General features: G+C 56.9%; 1 protein-coding gene across 15 annotated transcripts in view; it reads left to right on the forward strand.

The window, feature by feature from the left end:
• Arhgef10 (Rho guanine nucleotide exchange factor 10) overlaps nucleotides 1–21,654 on the forward strand; it is a 98,500-nt gene that overhangs the window by 41,031 nt on the left and 35,815 nt on the right. For 13 of the 15 annotated variants that reach the window (XM_078030735.1, XM_078030742.1, XM_078030741.1 and 10 more), the window contains 8 exons: nucleotides 1,053–1,159; nucleotides 6,538–6,615; nucleotides 6,862–7,041; nucleotides 8,524–8,640; nucleotides 9,860–9,952; nucleotides 11,241–11,411; nucleotides 12,783–12,928; nucleotides 20,084–20,253. In XM_078030735.1, coding sequence (XP_077886861.1) covers nucleotides 1,053–1,159; nucleotides 6,538–6,615; nucleotides 6,862–7,041; nucleotides 8,524–8,640; nucleotides 9,860–9,952; nucleotides 11,241–11,411; nucleotides 12,783–12,928; nucleotides 20,084–20,253 — 1,062 coding nt within the window. The remainder of the gene's footprint in view (nucleotides 1–1,052; nucleotides 1,160–6,537; nucleotides 6,616–6,861; nucleotides 7,042–8,523; nucleotides 8,641–9,859; nucleotides 9,953–11,240; nucleotides 11,412–12,782; nucleotides 12,929–20,083; nucleotides 20,254–21,654) is intronic. The other 2 variants (XM_078030740.1, XM_078030745.1) reach the window with 1 other exon arrangement.

Genomic DNA, 21,654 nt, shown 5'->3' on the forward strand with positions numbered 1-21,654 from the left:
CGAGGGCGCTGCCCTGGAGATGGCCTCTGCCTGGTCTCCAGCAGCACCTGCAGGATCCTCAGGTGGAGCAGCTGGGACCTGCACACGTTCTGTGGGTCTCTGCCTCCCAGAGACTGCCGCCCGCAGGAGAACCTCTGTCCATCTGGGTCCTGGATGACGGAGTGGGTCAGAAATGTCCAGCCTGGCCCCGCCCAGGCCCCAGCAGGATCCACGTCCCGACAGTACCCTGAGGGACGGTGCAGGCCATGAGAGCAGCTGTGGTGCACCTCTGGCTTAGCAGGTGGTCTTGGGCGTCTGCCGGGGAGCTGCAGCACTCAACAGACAGGTGCCTGAGCCCTCTGGCTCCATTCCCTGAGCAGCTCACTAAACTAGCGCCAACTTAGGTCTGGGTTTATACAGAATCACTTCAAAAGTGCTTAGGGAGGCCGCGTGCCCAGCCCCCACCCCAGCCCTGCAGCCTCTGAGGCAGGGGTCTGGGCAGGTCTGTGGGAAGCCCCGCAGCTAGTCTCTGTGCAGCCAGGGCTTGGGGTCTCTGAGTTGGAGCGCTCAGGCTGCTCTCTGAGAGGCTCCTGGCTCTGTCTTCTCGCCATCTGGTGGAGACTGGCCTTTAAAAATCATTTCAGTTTCAGTTTGAACTTCTTGGTTTTGGGGAAACTGTCCTTTTCTAGACTTTTATCTGGGAAGAAGACAAAGTCAGGAACACTGGAAGTCCCACCTGAGTGTCCACTGACCTAAGTGCTTTGTTCCGAGCTGTCTCGGCACCTGCTTGCTTCCTGGTCTCAGACCACGTAGGCTGAGAAACCAGAACATTTGTCGTCACGCTACCTTCCCAGCTATCCAAGTGACACCTCAGTTTCAAATATTGACACTGTAGTTTCCTCATGGGTATTTTGTTTGGGTTGTTAAAATTTCAAGTCAACCATAGCTGGGAGGAAAGTCAGCCTAGAGATGGAAACCTCTATGTGAGCGGTTCATGCGACAGCTGACTTTTCTGTGCTGCGGCTAAGTGCATGATCTGAATGTGAGATTCATGGGTCTTCACCTTTCTCCAGATCACAGGTCTGGTCTCGATGAGGAGCAGAGTCTGTTCATTGACGTGGACTGCAAGCACCCAGAGGCCGTCCTGACACCGATGCCCGAGGGTTTATCCCAGCAGCAGGTGGGTCGAGCTGGCAAGGCCCAGGTGCTCTGGGCCAGTGGGAAGACACTCGAGTGTTCACGCGCTGGTCGGTGCCTGCTGTCCTGGCACCCTGCCCTCCGTCCACTCAGTCACCACTGCCTGCCTTTGGTCCCCAGCTGCACACAGGAGGGCCCTCCCAGGGGGTCCCAGGTCTTACCGCAGACTCCGTCAGGTCACTTTGTCCAGAAGTATTCTGTATGCCATCTCCTGTGGAATTTTGAGGAATGTGTAGTGATTGCAGTCTTTGCAGCAACAACTCTTACAAGTTTGTGTTGTTGTGGTCCTTTTACAAAGAGCCAGTGTGTGATGTGGTTAAGTCAGTATATGTTCACAGGAGCCACAATTAAGATGAAAACAGTTTTCAGGAGCTAATGGAATAAACCTCATGTCTTAAAATTGATCATAGATGGCAAAGGGAGAAAAAATTAGTGGTTTCTATCTGGTCATCTTTGGGTGAATGGAAAAGAGAACTTAAAAAACAAGAATAATGCCACAGAGTTTGAGGGGACTTACGGGCAGGGCATGAACTTTTGGATGGGGTTTGAGTTCTTTTCCAAGTTCTTTTGAGTTCTTTTCTGTTCCATGTTGTAGCATGGTGCAGACCATGGACAGATGGAGAGGTGAGTGGACAGATAGATGGCTGATGGGTGGGTGATGGATACAAGAACCAGGGATGATGGCTGGATAGGTGAAGGGCAGATGGATGGATGACAGACGGACAGTTAGGGTCAGGGGTGAGTGAGAGATGGACCAGTGTATAGACGGAGAGAGTGACTGAACAACATAGACAGGTGATGTGTTGGCGCCAGGCAAGGAAGGCAACGTAAAGATGCTAAGCGGATGGTCAGAGTTTTTTAAAAGTTAAAAAGGATACCTAGGAGCTGTCAATTTTCTTCCCGAAAGGCAGGTTGACGTTTTCCTAGTACTGAGGGGGGAGGCTGAGGGAGCGGAGAGGAGGGGGGAGGCCGGGGGAGCGGAGAGGGTGGGGGAGGGTGGGGGAGGCCGGGGCAGCAGCAGAGAGGGTTGGAGGAGACCCAGGAAGCAGAGAGGGATGGGGGGGGGTTGGAGGAGCGGAGAGGAACAGGGAGGGGGAGGTCGGGGGAGCGGAGAGGAACTGGGGAGGGAGAGAAGAGCGGCCAAGCGAAGAGCGTTGCAGACTAGGTCTGCAGGGCCTGTGTGAGTGGAGGCTCCTACACCCCTGCCTGTCTACTTCCTGAACCATGCATGGGGTCCAGGATGATGTCCCACTCTAGGTGTATGTAGGACTCAGCAGCGGAGGCCACCGCAGGCCGGAGGGCGCTGGCCCAGCAACCCCAGCTCCTGGCCATTCAGCTGTCCTAGCTGCACAGTGATTCCCTGGAGCCCTTGGCTTTGAAAGGTTCAGAGCAAAGCTTGGTCCTTGGCCCCGATGCCAATCTAATAACAAGGATATGGTTTTGAGAAACAGGAATAAGAAGGTTTATTGATTTGCCAGCAAAGGAGAAAGACGAGACTCCTGTTCCAAAGGCTGTGATTCTGCCTATGTGCAGGAACAGGAGGCTTTATAGAGGAGATTCAGAGAAAATGACATTAGGAGCAGAGGATCAGGGAGAAGACCAGGGAAAAGAAGATCAGGGAGGAGAAGTTTAGGGAAAAGAAGACTGGGAAAAAGAAAAAATATTTAAGTTTCAAAGCCCCAAGGGATACAGTCAAAGCATCAAGTGAACCCCTGTCACAGTAGTGTCCTGCCAAGGCTTGTCCAACCCCCAGGTCTGCCGCTGGGATGGAGCTCGTCATTTGGTCCAGTGAGGCACTTACTGAAGGGAAAGGAGGAGTGAGACGGTAAATGAGAAATGAAAGATGGAGGCCAGGCAGACATACACCGGAGAGTTTATTTGTCACAGTTGACAATAAAGGCCATCTCTACAGGAGAGAGGCAAAACAGGCTTGGGTTCTGGGACTTTCATGGGGGAGCGGAGAGGGACAGGGGAGAAGGTCAAGGATGGGGTTGGTTTGAGGGAGTGGTGAGCCTTTCTCAGAAACGCCCTTGGGCAGGAAAGTGACACTTTTTCTTTAAGATGGCCGTCCAGGGGCTGGGGTTGTGGCTCAGCAGTAGAGCACTCGCCTTGCACATGCGAGACCCTGGGTTCGATCCTCAGCACCACATAGAAATATATGAATGAAATAAAGATATTGTGTCCAACTACAACTAAACAATAAATATTCAAAAAAAGGTGGCCATCTAGATGCTAAGCAAGGACCCCGTGCTGCCTTTGAGCCCATTCTCTGCTCTTTGTGAAATGGCAGTGCTAGTAGCTAATGAGGTCTTCCTGGCCATGCAAGAAGAACTAGGGAGATTGGAAGGCCAGACGGAAATTCAACCCAAAGGGGAAGAAAGGGAGAGGCAGAGAGAAAGAGAGCACAGGAAGAGAGAGAGAAAGAGAAAGGGTAGAGAGAGGAGAGAAAGAAGAGGAAGAGGAGAGAGGAGAGAGCTTGTGCCTACACAAGCTTTGGCTTAAGAAGGGTGGCATAGGGGACGTGGCTGGTGCTGATTGGCAGGGTGACTCAGCGAGCAGACACTGGGTCCTGTGGGGATTGGTCAAGGTGCCCTTTGGAGAGGAGGGGGAAGGGTAAAGGATTCCATGATGTCTCAGAAGGGGGGTCTCCCACACACCCAACAGAGATAATGCAGAGGAAGGGCTTTGGGCGCTCCCTCACAGCACGGCAGCTCTATAGGCCAGAGCTGGGTCTGGGCTGCTGCTGTCCCCCAGCACCAGGATGCGGTGTTTTCCATTCAGCTTGCTTCTTACAATCAGGGTCCCGTGGTTCGATTTTGCTATTGTTAGCTGCATTCTCCATGGGAGTTTTGTCTTTAAAGGTTAAACTGGAGGGGGTGCTTTTGAATTCCCTTTCTTTTCGCCTTTGAAAAATGGGAAAAAGGTAACATGACTAGCTGGGAAGGCTGTGTGCTGAGCATACTTTACGCCCCTGCTTCCGGGGATGGAGGAAGCCCTTGTTCATTTCCGAGGACACCGCGTCCTGCCTGTCACCCTTCTTGTCCCGTGCATGTTGTGCCCAGCAGGGTGGCTGTGGACTGGTCCAGAACCTCCCTGGTCTGGCTCCTCCACCAGACCTGTGTCCTTCAAGTCAGTGCCCTCCTTGGGGTCCACTTCCCTTTGTTTATTCCTTCTGTTTTGCACATTCTCTTCCTCGACCTTGACTGCCGCAGTCCAGATGCAGCAAAATAACCGGGGGTGATGAGCAGCTTGTGTACATTGATACAGCAGGAGTGGGAGCCGTTTATTGTAGGACAGGAGGGGTATATATACATTGCACACAGCTTAACTTAATTAACATAAACTAGATACAGCAGTCAACCAATAAGGAATCTCCACACTTAATGGCTCGCTGGCGTTACTTCACAAATCCCTCCCTCTGGCAAAATGCCAGGCGCCATCCTGACTTGTTTATCCCCTAACACTTGATCTCGACCTTGGATTGGTCATGTTGGGAAGACACTGCACCCTCTCTTGTCCCCCCACCCAATCTGGGCATGTTACTTGATATGTCAATTCTAGCTGCCCACGAAGGTGGACGTTACCTGCAGGGGCATGGAATCTGGGAGATTGCTTTTGGTCTTGCATTTTAATATCGCATGCCAGTTCAGCACCTTGACCTCACGTGTTCCTAGCATCTCAGGACGCACATGCACACACACGCGGGGGGCCTGACCCTTGAGATGGTGTGTGGGGGCTGAGTTTTGGAAGGAAGAATGGGGGAGATTAGGAGATGTGAGGATCATTTTAGAATGAAGAGTCTACTCAGCCCGTGCCTGTGAGCCAGCCAAGGTCAAGGTCAAGGTCATGCTGTGGCTACTGGGTTACTCAGTCCTGTTTGTCTCCAACCCCAGCCACACCTGTGTTGTAGGTGTTCTGGAAGGATTTGTTTTTGTTATTTTTATGAATTAAATCTGTGGTCTGTTTTATAAAGAGAATGATGATTCCATGAATCTTGGTTATTCTGGAATCTTAACAGCAGGCGTTTCCTCTCTGGAAAATGCTCTTTGTCCACCAGGTGGCACTGCAGCACCCTCAGCCACTATCACTCAGTAGGACCTTGGCTGGTGTGTGAGGTGTAGCGTGTATCCACCTGTGGTGTGTATCTACATGTGTGGTGTGATGTCTGCATGTGTGTGCACGTGTGAGGTGTGTACACACATGAGGTATGGCATGTGCACAAGTTTGACGTGTGGCATGATATGTATGCACATGTGTGATGTGTGAAGTGTGTGTACTCATGTAAGGTGTGGCTGTACATGTGTGGCATGTGCGTGTGTGAGGTGTAGCGTGTGCACATATGTGGGATGGCATGCGCACTGTGAAGTATGTGTATGCGTGTAGGGTGCAACATGTGCATTGTGTGAGATGTGGCATGTGTGTACGTGTGCATGCACATGCAGGCCCTGGTGCAGCTCTGCTGTGACCCCCTGCCTGGTTTTCCACACATGGGCCGACTCCTGCTGCAGTGCTCAGGTGACATGCCAGGTGTTGGTGTCAGCCTCTTGCAGGCACCTCAAGGCCCGGGTTTGCACTCCATGGGCTTCGGTGCCCAGAGGCAGAGCAGGGAGATGTGTGAGCCTTGGGAAGGCAAGCACCCTCGGTGACTGGAGTGACTCCTCCCTGCACACCTGGCATCACACTCAGCAAGCTCTCTGCATTCCCTTGACTTTGGAATAACGATTTCAGTGAGTGCTGCTAATAGCATTCTTTGATCAAAACTGCAACTGGCTTTTTATAATTAATTATACACGGAATATCATCTAATGGTGTTGGGCACACGAAGTACAATCGTTAATTCAGCTTACTATTGTTACATTAGTGACTTCATTTGTCTTTAGTACTATGGTTTTATTTTTCCTGCTGTAGTTATGGTTTATAATTTGAGACTTAAAAGGTCATACAATTATATTAATAGAGGAATTTTATACCTGTAATGCTACTGAACAAAACATTTAAAATATTTAAGAGGATTTTGGAGGTTTTCTGTACCTACTATTTAAAAAACAAAATTAGGAACCAGGCACGATAGCACACACCTATAATCCCAGCGGCTCAGGAGGCTGAGGCAGGAGGATCTCGAGTTCAAAGCCAGCCTCAGCAATAGTGAAGCCCCCAAGCAACTCAGTGAGACCCTGCCTCTAAATAAAATATAAAATAGGGCTGGGGATGTGGCTCAGTGGTCGAGTGCCCCTGAGTTCAGTCCCTAGTACCAAAAAAAAAAAAAACTTACTTTCAGCAACAAATCTCAACTTAGTATTAAAGTTTATTTGTATGTATCTGAAGCAATTTTCTCCCATTCTGTTTCTAAATTTCTAATAGGTTGTGAGAAGATATATTCTGGGTTCCATTGTTGAAAGTGAAAAGAACTATGTTGATGCTCTTAAGAGGATTCTGGAGGTACCACTTGTTTTTATCACCCTTGCTTACCTAGGTACTTCTGATCACACATGTTTTACATGCACCTGTAAGTTTTATATATTTATGAACACATAGTATTCAAGTTTGAAAACTCTGGAAGTGTGGTCTGTGTTCTGGCGTCGGGTGTCCTGCTGTCTGTCTTGAAGTCAGGGTCACTGGCTGAGCTGTTCTCAGGTGTTCTTTCCCTCCCTCGACCCGTCTGTGCTGCACTTGCTGCGCCTTCAGCAATACGAGAAGCCGCTGTCGGAGACGGAACCGCGGCTCCTGAGTGACAGGAAGCGGAAGGTGGTGTTCTACCGGGTCAGGGAGATCCTGCAGTGCCACTCCATGTTCCAGATCGCGCTGGCCAGCCGCGTGTCCGAGTGGGATGCCGTGGAGACCATTGGCGACGTCTTTGTGGCTTCGGTAATCCAGCCGCTACCCAAAGCCCCGGGGCTTGTGCAAGTCCCCTTCCCCTCTCGGGCTGTTTGGCCACGGATGCATGGCCTCGTCATGTAGGATCAGGGCTGCGCCCCCAGAGCCCTGGAGAGCCACAGGACCCTGACCCAGTGCATGCAAGGGAACAACCAGGGGCCTTCCAGGGAGGCCGGGGGAGCCAGAGGGTCAGGCAAAGGTTGTGCCTGGATCTGCCTGAGGTCGTGCCCTGTTGGTCTTGGCTCGCTGGTGAGCTGGCGGAAGGAGGACCCACTTGTGGGTGGCATTGCAGAGGGTCAGGAAGCACCCTCTCGCTGGGCCTTCCTGCCTCCGTCTTACTTTCTGGGCACAGAGTCGCCCAGGCCCAGGAAGGTAGAACACGTGTGGTAGGAAGACACGTGATGTTGTCCTCAGTGGGTGTGGGTCCAGGTCTGGGCCCTGCAGCACAGCCAGAAGTCATGTTGCAGCAGCTTCATTGACGTTTCCTGGCAGGAGAAGCAGCTGCCAGAAACCCCTGCGCTGAGTCCCTGCCTGGGCAGCTTTGGGCCATTTTATCCCGGCCCTGGTGGGGTCTTCCCTGTCATGTGCTGGCTGGGTTTCTGCCTCCACCTAGAAGCTGTGGAGAGAACAAAGGGGTTTCTGTAGTCGTTGAAGAAGGTGATGCTGCCAGTGGGTGTAAGCTTGGAGTTTTCAAGGGCTTGTTAAACGAATGCTATTCTCATGGCCAAAGGCAGATTTTCTTTGTAGGATGTTTTGAAGATAATGTGGAAACCAAGTTCTTACCAAAAGATCCGCGCGATGCCCTTCACAGGTCCTTATGGCAGACAGAATACTGGATACTTACTTTACGTGTTCTGCCTGGGCTCTGTATTTATTTCAGATTCGCCCTGGAAACCTATTTTAAGGTGGGGCCTTTTGTAAGCTGCCATTGAGGTGGCAGTCACCCTGGTCCCTACTGGGGTTGGGTGCTGACTTTCTGAGGACACAGATCCTCAGGGAAGAACATGGAATGATTTTCAAGTCTCTGGAATTGATGCCAGGGGCAACTGTACCTGCTTCTTGAAACTTGTGTGTCTTTAGGAAAATGAATGCACAGGGTAGGGGACCCGAGCCTGAGAAGCATTGTTGTTCTGCCCTGTGTTCCAGGGGAAGGTGGACGCCTGTGTCTCAGAGAGCTGGACCACCACCTCGTGATCCGTGCTCTCTAGTGCAGGTTGAGTCCAGCAAGGGCAGCTAGGCAGGAAGCAGAGAGGGCCGTCTGTGGGCGGGAGGGACGTCACAGTGGAAACCCAGAGCAGCACAGTTTAGAGTAAGGACACTGAGGGGCCTTGGCTGGGAGAGTGAGGCCAGCCAGCCACGGGGAGCTCCACAGTGGGCAGAGGGAAGGCCGCAGGACCCTGGCAGGCCTGGAGGGCCACCCTGGGCTGGGGGGCGGTGCCTGGACGCCACGTGTCGCCCTCCCCCTTGCCGCAGTTCTCCAAGTCCATGGTGCTGGACGCCTACAGCGAGTACGTGAACAACTTCAGCACAGCCGTGGCGGTGCTCAAGAAGACCTGTGCCGCGAAGCCTGCTTTTCTGGAATTCCTGAAGGTGAGCACGTGGCCCCGGGGTTGGGTGCCCTGGGAAGGTGAGTTCAGGGGAAGCACTCAGGGTGCCCTTTGCAGACCCCGCCCCGCAGGCATGGAGTTGTAACAGAGGTGGCTGTACCCACAGAGCCTTAGGTGTGGTTTTGGGCCTCAAAGGTAGCTTTTGAAAGTAACTCTTGTCCATCCTTGAAAGCCTACGGGTGGACAGACAATGAAGGTCAGCTCCCACAGCTGCCTTGGCCACCTTCCTGGGGTGAAGGAAGCCTAGGCAAGATTTTGGGTTGGAGATGCCTCTCTGAGTCAGGGTGGCAAGCAGAGCCCTGGGAAGGCAGACCCCGAGGAGAGTCCCCACGTGGCCCCGTGGGGGTTCTGTGCCTCCTGGCGCCTGCTGGAGCAAGCGCAGGGCCCTGCTGACTCTGGATTTGCATGGTGGACAGTGGTTCCCCAGCAGGCACTGGAGTGAGGTCAGGTAGCCATGCAGGAGGCTGCGGCCAGGGCGCGTGCACAGCACTGTCCTCTAAGCCAAGTGTCCCCACCTCCCTTATCGCCAGAGTGGCCCGTCGCAGTTGCCCAGGCGGGGGGCGGCAGTGCTGAGTCCCGAGGCTGTTCGTGTCTGTTTCTTGGGGGAAGAAGCGTGTCGAGTAGCCATCTCACTTCCTCTGAGGACGTGGCTGCAGCCTCTGAGGTGTCGGCCATGGCGTGGAGGCCACACAGCACCACTGATGGGTGTGCTGGCTGTCCTGCATCTTGGGGTGGCACAGCTAACCGTGCTCTAGGGCACTGTGTGGCTGCCCGTGCTGGGAGAGCTGACGACACTAGGTGCAGCCCCAAGTCGGGACTGCCCACAGCCTCAGCCGGTCAGTGGTCCAACCCAGTTGATGTCTCCTGCGAGGCACAGAGAGGTGGGCCAAGGTGACCCTTGGGCACCAGGACCTTCTTCTGCTCCAAGCAGCAGAAGAGGCGGCCGTCCTCTCCTGGGGCCAGACTGGCCAGGACTGAGCCCAGGGCACCTAAGATGGTAAACATGGCCCTTCTGGGAAAGCAGTGGCCCCAGGCTCTCCCCAGAAGAGGGCACGGAGTGTTTCTCACAGGTTGAGGGATGTCTTTCCTCCTGGAGTAAGGGCCGCCTGCAGGTCTGGATACCTCAGGGCACCCCATCTGTGTGATGGGAACAGAGCCCAGCAGGTGACTGGCCTCAGGAGTGAGCCGTGCTCTCCCCACAGCAGAGCCAGGAGAGCAGTCCAGACAGGGTCACACTCTACAGCCTGATGATGAAGCCCATCCAGAGGTTCCCGCAGTTCATCCTCCTGCTCCAGGTAAGGAGACGGCCTCCGTCCTGTGGCTCCGGCCAGCCCACTCTCACATCGTGCACTGAAGCGGCCTCTGTGTGCCATTTGGTGGCAGGTTGGGCAGGGAAGGTGGGATCCCTGCAAGAGACCTGCAGAGCTCTGCAGGCAGTCGCTGGGCCCTGGCACCTGCCAGCGGATGGGCCTCACCTGGAGATGGCTGAGTGTCTCCTGATGGTGCTCTCAGGCCCTTTTCATGGGGAATGGCAGGACACAGTCACCTGTAGCCCCCAGGTGCAGCCCCCTCACTGCCCTGTGTTCACGGGAGCCACGCCTCCGCGTCCTGCGGCAACCTCCTTCACGCCCTCAGTCTGGCTGTGGTGCAGGAGGTTTAGACCCAGCCGTCTGCTCCGACTGCCTTCCTCTCTAGGCTCAGTCGTGCCTTTGGTCACAGGGGAGATGCGGGTGCGTCCTTTCCCGTGAACACTTGGCCCCTGCAGGGTCATTGTGGGTCTCATTGAGTGTGTGCCAGGAGGTGAGGAGGCCACAGAGCGGGGAGAGCTGAGGAGCCCTCAGAATGGATGCTGTTAGATCACTGTTCTCTGTGGACACAGTACGTGGCGCCCCAGAACAATGACACCAGTGACATTGAAATCACTGACCACAGACAGATGTGACCGCAGTGCGAATTTGAGATATCGTGGGAGTGACCAGGGTCGGGCACGGGTGGGATCAGGCTGTGCTGTTGGGGGAGAGGCTCAGCAGGCCTGCCAGGTCTGCCTGTGCGCGCCCCGAGAGCTCTGCTGCCCAGAGCAGGTTTGGGAGGTGCTGGGCACTTGGCCCTGCTGGGCACCGCACAGCACTGCTGCACACTCACCACTGCTGGGAAACCCAGGGGAAAGGGTTGTTGAGGACGCATCTGTGCGTGGGTGTGTGTGCCAGGCTCTAGATGAGAAAGGCACCAACCACTCGGTCACATTTGTAGAGACCGTTTCTAAGACAACCTTTTTATATTTTACTTAGAGACAGGGCCTTGCTGAGTTGCTTAGGGCCTTGCTGGGTTGCTGATGCTGGCCTCAAACTTGCGATCCTCCTGCCTCAGTCTCCCACGCCCCTGGGATGACAGCAGAGCGCTGTGTTTTGCACTAGTCACTCCATTTGCTGTTGTGAAAGGAGCTGCCCAGAGGCTCACTCTGCTTGCAGCCCTCTCCCAGCTGAGGCCACACTGTCGTCCCCCATCCCACTGAGTGGTGCTGTTGAGCACAGCAGCTGGAAGCATGTGTGTGCTGACCGCCTGCCTTTTACCTCTTGCTCCCAGGACATGCTGAAGAACACGTCCAAAGGACACCCCGACAGGCTGCCCCTGCAGATGGCGCTGACAGAGCTCGAAACCTTAGCGGAGAAGTTGAACGAAAGAAAGAGGGACGCGGACCAGCGCTGTGAGATCAGACAGATAGCCAAAGCCGTGAACGAAAGGTACCTGGACAAGGTAGAGACGTTCGCTCCTCCTGCGCTGCGCCTGCTCCTGCTCCACACTGACGGGCCCTCACCTCAGCCCTCCCACCACGGGGCGGGGGTCCTTCCCTGGGCTCAGGTCTCCTGGTGGGACGGACCTGAGGCCTCATGCAGACCTTGTCCGTCTCCGAGTCTTCTTGGGAAAGGGTTCCTAGACTTGGGAGCTCCTCAGCTGGGCCAGTGCCCGGGAAGGCCGGAGCAGCTCTCTGGCTTCACTGAGTTCTGTTCTGGACAGCAGTGCCTTCGTCCCCCCTGCAGGTCCGAGCTGGCTGTGGTGAGGACTGGTGCAGATGCAGGTTCATGTCTGCCAAGCAGGTTTCCTGCAGCAGGGTGCCTCTCCCTGTATTGTTAGCCGCCCCGGCCCCCGGCCCCCGGGAGGTGTGTTGTGGGAGCTGTGTGATCACACGACGTAGTCAGGGTGGCTAGGATGCCCACTTTTCCTCAGTGGGAGTGGTTTCCTGCTTGGTGAGGACGGTCAGTGGTCTGACCCTGAGAACTTCGCAGGATGCAGTCTGAGCGGCCATTTCCTCAGTTCCTCAAGCGCCTCACGTGGGGATATTCATAAGGAAGGAGAGAAGGCGCCAGCCGTGTTCTTGACATGGTCAGCTGACGTCACACTTGCCTGCAGCTCTCGCACATGTGAATCCATGTGGGCAGAGTGAGCCAGGCCAGGCACATGCACCGTGGAGTGGCCATCAGTGAGACCTGCCTGGCTCTTCCTGGGCTCTCGGGAGAGGCCAGCTGGGAGGCGGACAGCTGTACCACCTGTGTATAGCCAGGCAGTGGCCTCGGTTCAGGCTCGAGAGGGTAGTAGATGCCCTGGGCCCAGGACCCTGAGCCCCTGTGGACTGATCATTGGAAGTGGACTTCTCTGGGGCCTGTCACTCGTCAGCTGGCACAAGCTGGCAGAGGCCTGACTCCTGTCTGGCCCAGGGACTAGAACGTGGCATCCTGGGAGAGCTCAGAGGCTCACCAGCGTGCTCCCTGGCGCTCACTGGAGAGTAGTCGGCCGAAGAGCCGCCTGCGGGTTGTTGGTGCTGGGGTGTTGACAAGGGGTGTCGGCTCCGGAGTGGAGGGTGAGGGGCGCAGCAGGTTCAGGGGGGTCGTGTCGGGTGATAGGTAACGGGAAGCTGCGTCCTTGGCCCGTCAGCGCCTCTAGGGAGGCGGGCTCCTTTCACCATAGAGGGCAGCTGCGAAGCTGATGTCTGTGAGAGGCGCACCTCGAGCCCCGCACCCCACACCTGGGTGGAACTGATGCTGCAGCCTCCTCTTTGGAAGACCTTTCCTCGTCCTCTTTCGTTTTCTGGGTGGACTCAGTGGTAACTGGCGTCATTTCAACATACAGCTCCTCAGCAGTGGAAGTCGGTACCTCATCCGGTCCGACGACGTGATCGAGACGGTTTACAACGACAGGGGTGAAGTCGTCAAGACCAAGGAGCGCCGGCTGTTCATGCTCAACGACGTGCTGATGTGTGCCACGGCCAGCCCCCGGTAAGAGCAGGCCTGCTGCTGGCCACCACCGTGCTGGGCCGCGCCTGCCTTACACCAGGTGCCCCGCTCTGCCCCCCTGGGGTCACTGCCCGCCCAGGCTGAGCTGTGAGGGAGGGGGCCAGGAGCGAGTCGGGAGGCCCTGCTGGCCGAGGGTGGCACCTTGGGAACCCGTCCTCAGACGGTGCTGGGGAGCAGGCCCTGGACCCAGGCCCTCGGAGCCGCCACTGTACCTGGAGTTCTCTGTTGTTGCTCAGATGCTTCTTTTCTCTGCTGCTTCTCTGTGAATGCATTTTGGCCTTCAATTTGGGCACATCAGGCTTAGTGTAAGAAATGGAGGGGTGCTTTGGTAGTTCTGTGCTTTATTTGTATTTATTTCTTTATTTTGGACCAGGGATTGAACTAGGACGCTTAACTACGGAGCCACATCCTCAGCCCTTTTTATATTTCACTAAATTGCTTAGGGCGTCACTAAATTGCTGAGGCTCACTTTGACCTCGCCATCCTCCTGCCTCAGCCTCCTGGGTCGCTGGGGTTACAGGTGTGCACCACTGTGCCTGGCAGGCTCTTCCACGTTAAGCAGTGTGGCCTGTGTAGAAGTTGAAGAAATCCAAGAAGCTACACACAGGCAGAGCAGGAGGCCCTGGTTTGAGAGTAACTAGACCTCCCTGGGGCTTTCCAGAACAAGACCTGGCAGAGTGGAGCCAGCTTCTTCGGCTTGCCAGAGCTGGCCGTTAGACTTGCAGGATTTGGGAGGCCAGGGCTGTACCTCCACTGGAGCACTGGCACCATGGACGTCGGGTAGCACAACGTGCAGGCCCCCTCCTCCCAGAGCCTCGTGAGACACTCCCCAGCACTCCCACATGCCCCCGCTGCTGCATGCCCAGAAGAGCAGGGACCCCTGCTGGACACGAGGACCTCACAGGTTGGGAGGCCCTCAGTACACCAACCAGTGCACCTTCTAGGACTTTGTGAAGCACAAACTCTAAGAAGCCCCAGACTCCTTGTCAGCATAGGGGGATGAGGGCCTGGACGGACGCCTGGCAGGGTCTGTGTGAGCAAGGCCAGGAGGCCCGTGAGCTGGCTGGAAGAGTGGCTGGTGCCTATGTGTCCAGGAACTGCAGTCCTTGATGCTACTCCCCAGGATGCTCACCATCACCCTTACTCCTGCTCCCCAGGTCCTCACCATCACCCTTACTCCTGCTCCCCAGGTCCTCTCCATCCCCCTTACTCCTGCTCCCCAGGTTCTCACCATCCCCCTTACTCCTACTCCCCAGGTCCTCACCATCCCCCTTACTCCTGCTCCCCAGGTCCTCACCATCCCCCTTACTCCTACTCCCCAGGTCCTCACCATCCCCCTTACTCCTGCTCCCCAGGTCCTCACCATCCCCCTTACTCCTGCTCCCCAGGTCCTCACCATCACCCTTACTCCTGCTCCCCAGGTCCTCACCATCACCCTTACTCCTGCTCCCCAGGTCCTCACCATCACCCTTACTCCTGCTCCCCAGGTCCTCTCCATCCCCCTTACTCCTACTACCCAGGTCCTCACCATCCCCCTTACTCCTGCTCCCCAGGTCCTCACCATCACCCTTACTCCTGCTCCCCAGGTCCTCACCATCCCCCTTACTCCTGCTCCCCAGGTCCTCACCATCCCCCTTACTCCTGCTCCCCAGGTCCTCACCATCCCCCTTACTCCTGCTCCCCAGGTCCTCACCATCCCCCTTACTCCTGCTCCCCAGGTCCTCACCATCCCCCTTACTCCTGCTCCCCAGGTCCTCACCATCCCCCTTACTCCTGCTCCCCAGGTCCTCACCATCCCCCTTACTCCTGCTCCCCAGGTCCTCACCATCCCCCTTACTCCTGCTCCCCAGGTCCTCACCATCCCCCTTACTCCTGCTCCCCAGGTCCTCACCATCCCCCTTACTCCTGCTCCCCAGGTCCTCACCATCCCCCTTACTCCTGCTCCCCAGGTCCTCACCATCACCCTTACTCCTGCTCCCCAGGTCCTCACCATCACCCTTACTCCTGCTCCCCAGGTCCTCACCATCCCCCTTACTCCTGCTCCCCAGGTCCTCACCATCCCCCTTACTCCTGCTCCCCAGGTCCTCACCATCACCCTTACTCCTGCTCCCCAGGTCCTCACCATCACCCTTACTCCTGCTCCCCAGGTCCTCACCATCCCCCTTACTCCTGCTCCCCAGGTCCTCACCATCCCCCTTACTCCTGCTCCCCAGGTCCTCACCATCCCCCTTACTCCTGCTCCTTAGGTCCTCACCATCCCCCTTACTCCTGCTCCCCAGGTCCTCACCATCACCCTTACTCCTGCTCCCCAGGTCCTCACCATCACCCTTACTCCTACTCCCCAGGTCCTCACCATCACCCTTACTCCTACTCCCCAGGTCCTCACCATCACCCTTACTCCTGCTCCCCAGGTCCTCACCATCCCCCTTACTCCTGCTCCCCAGGTCCTCACCATCACCCTTACTCCTGCTCCCCAGGTTCTCACCATCCCCCTTACTCCTGCTCCCCAGGTCCTCACCATCACCCTTACTCCTGCTCCCCAGGTCCTCACCATCCCCCTTACTCCTACTCCCCAGGTCCTCACCATCCCCCTTACTCCTGCTCCCCAGGTCCTCACCATCCCCCTTACTCCTGCTCCCCAGGTCCTCACCATCCCCCTTACTCCTGCTCCCCAGGTCCTCACCATCCCCCTTACTCCTGCTCCCCAGGTCCTCACCATCCCCCTTACTCCTGCTCCCCAGGTCCTCACCATCCCCCTTACTCCTGCTCCCCAGGTCCTCACCATCCCCCTTACTCCTGCTCCCCAGGTCCTCACCATCCCCCTTACTCCTGCTCCCCAGGTCCTCACCATCCCCCTTACTCCTGCTCCCCAGGTCCTCACCATCCCCCTTACTCCTGCTCCCCAGGTCCTCACCATCCCCCTTACTCCTGCTCCCCAGGTCCTCACCATCACCCTTACTCCTGCTCCCCAGGTCCTCACCATCCCCCTTACTCCTGCTCCCCAGGTCCTCACCATCACCCTTACTCCTGCTCCCCAGGTCCTCACCATCACCCTTACTCCTGCTCCCCAGGTCCTCTCCATCCCCCTTACTCCTGCTCCCCAGGTCCTCACCATCCCCCTTACTCCTACTACCCAGGTCCTCACCATCCCCCTTACTCCTGCTCCTCAGGTCCTCACCATCCCCCTTACTCCTGCTCCCCAGGTCCTCACCATCACCCTTACTCCTGCTCCCCAGGTCCTCACCATCACCCTTACTCCTGCTCCCCAGGTCCTCACCATCACCCTTACTCCTACTCCCCAGGTCCTCACCATCACCCTTACTCCTGCTCCCCAGGTCCTCACCATCCCCCTTACTCCTGCTCCCCAGGTCCTCACCATCACCCTTACTCCTGCTCCCCAGGTCCTCACCATCCCCCTTACTCCTGCTCCCCAGGTCCTCACCATCACCCTTACTCCTGCTCCCCAGGTCCTCACCATCCCCCTTACTCCTGCTCCCCAGGTCCTCACCATCCCCCTTACTCCTACTCCCCAGGTCCTCACCATCACCCTTACTCCTGCTCCCCAGGTCCTCACCATCACCCTTACTCCTGCTCCCCAGGTCCTCACCATCACCCTTACTCCTGCTCCCCAGGTTCTCACCATCCCCCTTACTCCTGCTCCCCAGGTCCTCACCATCACCCTTACTCCTGCTCCCCAGGTCCTCACCATCCCCCTTACTCCTACTCCCCAGGTCCTCACCATCACCCTTACTCCTGCTCCCCAGGTCCTCACCATCACCCTTACTCCTGCTCCCCAGGTCCTCACCATCCCCCTTACTCCTGCTCCCCAGGTCCTCACCATCACCCTCACTCCTACTCCCCAGGTCCTCACCATCCCCCTTACTCCTACTCCCCAGGTCCTCACCATCCCCCTCACTCCTACTCCCCAGGTCCTCACCATCCCCCTTACTCCTGCTCCCCAGGTCCTCACCATCCCCCTTACTCCTGCTCCCCAGGTCCTCACCATCCCCCTTACTCCTGCTCCCCAGGTCCTCACCATCCCCCTTACTCCTGCTCCCCAGGTCCTCACCATCCCCCTTACTCCTGCTCCCCAGGTCCTCACCATCCCCCTTACTCCTGCTCCCCAGGTCCTCACCATCCCCCTTACTCCTGCTCCACAGGTCCTCACCATCCCCCTTACTCCTGCTCCACAGGTCCTCACCATCCCCCTTACTCCTGCTCCACAGGTCCTCACCATCCCCCTTACTCCTGCTCCCCAGGTCCTCACCATCCCCCTTACTCCTGCTCCCCAGGTCCTCACCATCACCCTTACTCCTGCTCCCCAGGTCCTCACCATCACCCTTACTCCTGCTCCCCAGGTCCTCACCATCCCCCTTACTCCTGCTCCCCAGGTCCTCACCATCCCCCTTACTCCTGCTCCCCAGGTCCTCACCATCCCCCTTACTCCTGCTCCTTAGGTCCTCACCATCCCCCTTACTCCTGCTCCCCAGGTCCTCACCATCACCCTTACTCCTGCTCCCCAGGTCCTCACCATCACCCTTACTCCTACTCCCCAGGTCCTCACCATCACCCTTACTCCTACTCCCCAGGTCCTCACCATCACCCTTACTCCTGCTCCCCAGGTCCTCACCATCCCCCTTACTCCTGCTCCCCAGGTCCTCACCATCACCCTTACTCCTGCTCCCCAGGTTCTCACCATCCCCCTTACTCCTGCTCCCCAGGTCCTCACCATCACCCTTACTCCTGCTCCCCAGGTCCTCACCATCCCCCTTACTCCTACTCCCCAGGTCCTCACCATCCCCCTTACTCCTGCTCCCCAGGTCCTCACCATCCCCCTTACTCCTGCTCCCCAGGTCCTCACCATCCCCCTTACTCCTGCTCCCCAGGTCCTCACCATCCCCCTTACTCCTGCTCCCCAGGTCCTCACCATCCCCCTTACTCCTGCTCCCCAGGTCCTCACCATCCCCCTTACTCCTGCTCCCCAGGTCCTCACCATCCCCCTTACTCCTGCTCCCCAGGTCCTCACCATCCCCCTTACTCCTGCTCCCCAGGTCCTCACCATCCCCCTTACTCCTGCTCCCCAGGTCCTCACCATCCCCCTTACTCCTGCTCCCCAGGTCCTCACCATCCCCCTTACTCCTGCTCCCCAGGTCCTCACCATCACCCTTACTCCTGCTCCCCAGGTCCTCACCATCCCCCTTACTCCTGCTCCCCAGGTCCTCACCATCACCCTTACTCCTGCTCCCCAGGTCCTCACCATCACCCTTACTCCTGCTCCCCAGGTCCTCTCCATCCCCCTTACTCCTGCTCCCCAGGTCCTCACCATCCCCCTTACTCCTACTACCCAGGTCCTCACCATCCCCCTTACTCCTGCTCCTCAGGTCCTCACCATCCCCCTTACTCCTGCTCCCCAGGTCCTCACCATCACCCTTACTCCTGCTCCCCAGGTCCTCACCATCACCCTTACTCCTGCTCCCCAGGTCCTCACCATCACCCTTACTCCTACTCCCCAGGTCCTCACCATCACCCTTACTCCTGCTCCCCAGGTCCTCACCATCCCCCTTACTCCTGCTCCCCAGGTCCTCACCATCACCCTTACTCCTGCTCCCCAGGTCCTCACCATCCCCCTTACTCCTGCTCCCCAGGTCCTCACCATCACCCTTACTCCTGCTCCCCAGGTCCTCACCATCCCCCTTACTCCTGCTCCCCAGGTCCTCACCATCCCCCTTACTCCTACTCCCCAGGTCCTCACCATCACCCTTACTCCTGCTCCCCAGGTCCTCACCATCACCCTTACTCCTGCTCCCCAGGTCCTCACCATCACCCTTACTCCTGCTCCCCAGGTTCTCACCATCCCCCTTACTCCTGCTCCCCAGGTCCTCACCATCACCCTTACTCCTGCTCCCCAGGTCCTCACCATCCCCCTTACTCCTGCTCCCCAGGTCCTCACCATCACCCTTACTCCTGCTCCCCAGGTCCTCACCATCACCCTTACTCCTGCTCCCCAGGTCCTCACCATCCCCCTTACTCCTGCTCCCCAGGTCCTCACCATCACCCTCACTCCTACTCCCCAGGTCCTCACCATCCCCCTTACTCCTACTCCCCAGGTCCTCACCATCCCCCTCACTCCTACTCCCCAGGTCCTCACCATCCCCCTTACTCCTGCTCCCCAGGTCCTCACCATCCCCCTTACTCCTGCTCCCCAGGTCCTCACCATCCCCCTTACTCCTGCTCCCCAGGTCCTCACCATCCCCCTTACTCCTGCTCCCCAGGTCCTCACCATCCCCCTTACTCCTGCTCCCCAGGTCCTCACCATCCCCCTTACTCCTGCTCCCCAGGTCCTCACCATCCCCCTTACTCCTGCTCCACAGGTCCTCACCATCCCCCTTACTCCTGCTCCACAGGTCCTCACCATCCCCCTTACTCCTGCTCCACAGGTCCTCACCATCCCCCTTACTCCTGCTCCCCAGGTCCTCACCATCCCCCTTACTCCTGCTCCCCAGGTCCTCACCATCACCCTTACTCCTGCTCCCCAGGTCCTCACCATCCCCCTTACTCCTGCTCCCCAGGTCCTCACCATCATCCTTTCCCTCTTCCCCAGGTCCTCCCTGTCCTTGCCCCTGTTCCAGGCAGTCCTCGCCCCTGTTCCAGGCAGTCCTCACCATCTTGCTGTTGCTCCTCAGGGTCCTCTCCTAATTCTGAGTCTCGTCATCTCTGCTGCAGTAAAGACCCTTTCGTTTGATTTATGCCAGTGGCATAGCCTTCCTGTTTGGCTCCTGCTGCTGCCCACATGTGGGTCTTGCCTCGTTCCCCACCTTACATGCTTCTCTGCATCTGTCCCGTGCTGTGATAGGAGTTGGATTGTGGGGTCGCATCTTTTCCTGAGTTTCCCTGTGCTCCTCACCGCTGGAGTCGGGGAGTGGAGGGACGTGGTTACTGTGAACCTGTAGGAGAGACTGTTCTCCCAGGATCTCTCTCTAAAGTTCTTGAGCACCTCATCTCCAGGCCTCCTGCTCTGACCCTGTGGCTTCCTGGGAAGGGGGTGCTGGGATTTTCTGCTTCTCTGAGGTGGGGTGTGAAAGGTCTAAGGATAACCCTGGGCACAGCCCTCCTGAGACAAGCCTTCTTGTCCTCCAGCACCTCCCAGGAGAGCCGTTTCCCAGCCAGCCAGAGGTACTTGCTGAAGTGGAGTGTGCCTCTAGGGCACACGGACGTGATCCAGTATGGCCCCGGCACAGGGCACCAAGGCAGGTGCCCCACCACACATGCGCCCGAGAGCCTGGCCGTGGTCCCTAATGCGAAGCCACGTGAGTGACCCCATTGCTGTTCTTGCAGGTTGGGGTCCGCCGTGCCTCACCCGAGGGTTCTGTGGTGGGTCTGGTGGGACAGCTGTCCGAACGCTTCTGCCGTGCCCCTGAACTTGTCTCACCTGTAGTCTAGCCTCCTGCAGAGTGAGCCGTGGCCACCTGGAGGTGCACTTGGCCACCCCAGCTGGGACTCAGGTCGCCCTTCCATGAAGCACGTGAGCAGGCGGCTTCCTCCCCAGATGGGCCCGAATTGCAGGCAGCAGGAAGTCTCAGGTCAGACCGGCTCCTGTGGCCGCTGTGCACACTCCAGCTGTGGCCAGCATCCTAATGCTTCTGCCTGGGTTTCCCTGTGACGTTAGTGCTGGTCTGTGAACTTGTCCAAGTGAACTATGGCGCGATGACTAGAGGCTGTGGAAACGTCCGGCATCAGGCCTAGTCGGATTGTTACTAAACATCGTTCATGCTGTGGATTTAGACCCGAGTTCCAAAGTCATTCTTTCCTCCTCCTCCTTTTGAAAATTAAAGCAAGGTCTGGTGTATTCACTTGTGGGCCTCTGCCCTGGACTGAGGAACCAGGAGAACTCAGAGCAGGAGAACTTTGAGAAGACCCCTTAGATGTCAGCTGAGCCTTAACCTCTCAGGGTCAGTCCCTGTGCAGAGGTTGCAGAGCCCGAGAGCCACTGAGAGGCCGCACGTTGATGGGAGTGGGCCTGGTCTGGGAGGTTACTAGAGTTGCAGGTCCCCTGCGGTGCTGGCTCTCAGGTGACATGCACACAGAGGGGTGGTGAGCAGAGGAAGGAGGACCAGGGAGGAAGAGAGTGGGGGAGAGATCCTTCTTCAGATTGGCATGACTCATTAACATGTATTCAAGGGCAAATTGAATATCGTAAAACAGTCTTTAAAATCATTTAAAATTATTTAGAAATATCGAAGTTATTCATGTCTGTTTTGTGAACATTTTAGAATGCGTTTGTGCCTGGCACAGTGGCACATGCCTGTTATCCCAGTGACTTGGGAGGCTGAGGCAGGAGGATCACAGGTTCAAGGCCAGCTTCAGCAACTAAGCGAGGCCCTAAGCAACTTTGTGAGACCCTGTCTCAAAATAAAAATGAAAAGGGCTGGGGTTATGGCTCGGTGGTTATGTGCCCTTGGGTTTAGTCCTGGTTACCAAAAAATAAACAACAAAAACCCGTGTTTGTACCTGAGCTTGCCTTATTGTGTTGGAATAGCTCAAGCTGCCTGTGATTCCAGACAGTGTAGTCCAGCCCCATCTTCCCTTCGTCACCTTTGTGTTATGACTTGTGCTGACTCAGAACTGGGGAGGGTCACCAGGGTTAGGGCACAAAGCAGCTGATTGAGTCAGTCTTTCTAAACCCTGGGAGGAAGGGCCTGGGAAGTGTC

This window comes from Ictidomys tridecemlineatus, chromosome 14 (assembly GCF_052094955.1).
Source record: "Ictidomys tridecemlineatus isolate mIctTri1 chromosome 14, mIctTri1.hap1, whole genome shotgun sequence".
NCBI lineage: Eukaryota > Metazoa > Chordata > Mammalia > Rodentia > Sciuridae > Ictidomys > Ictidomys tridecemlineatus.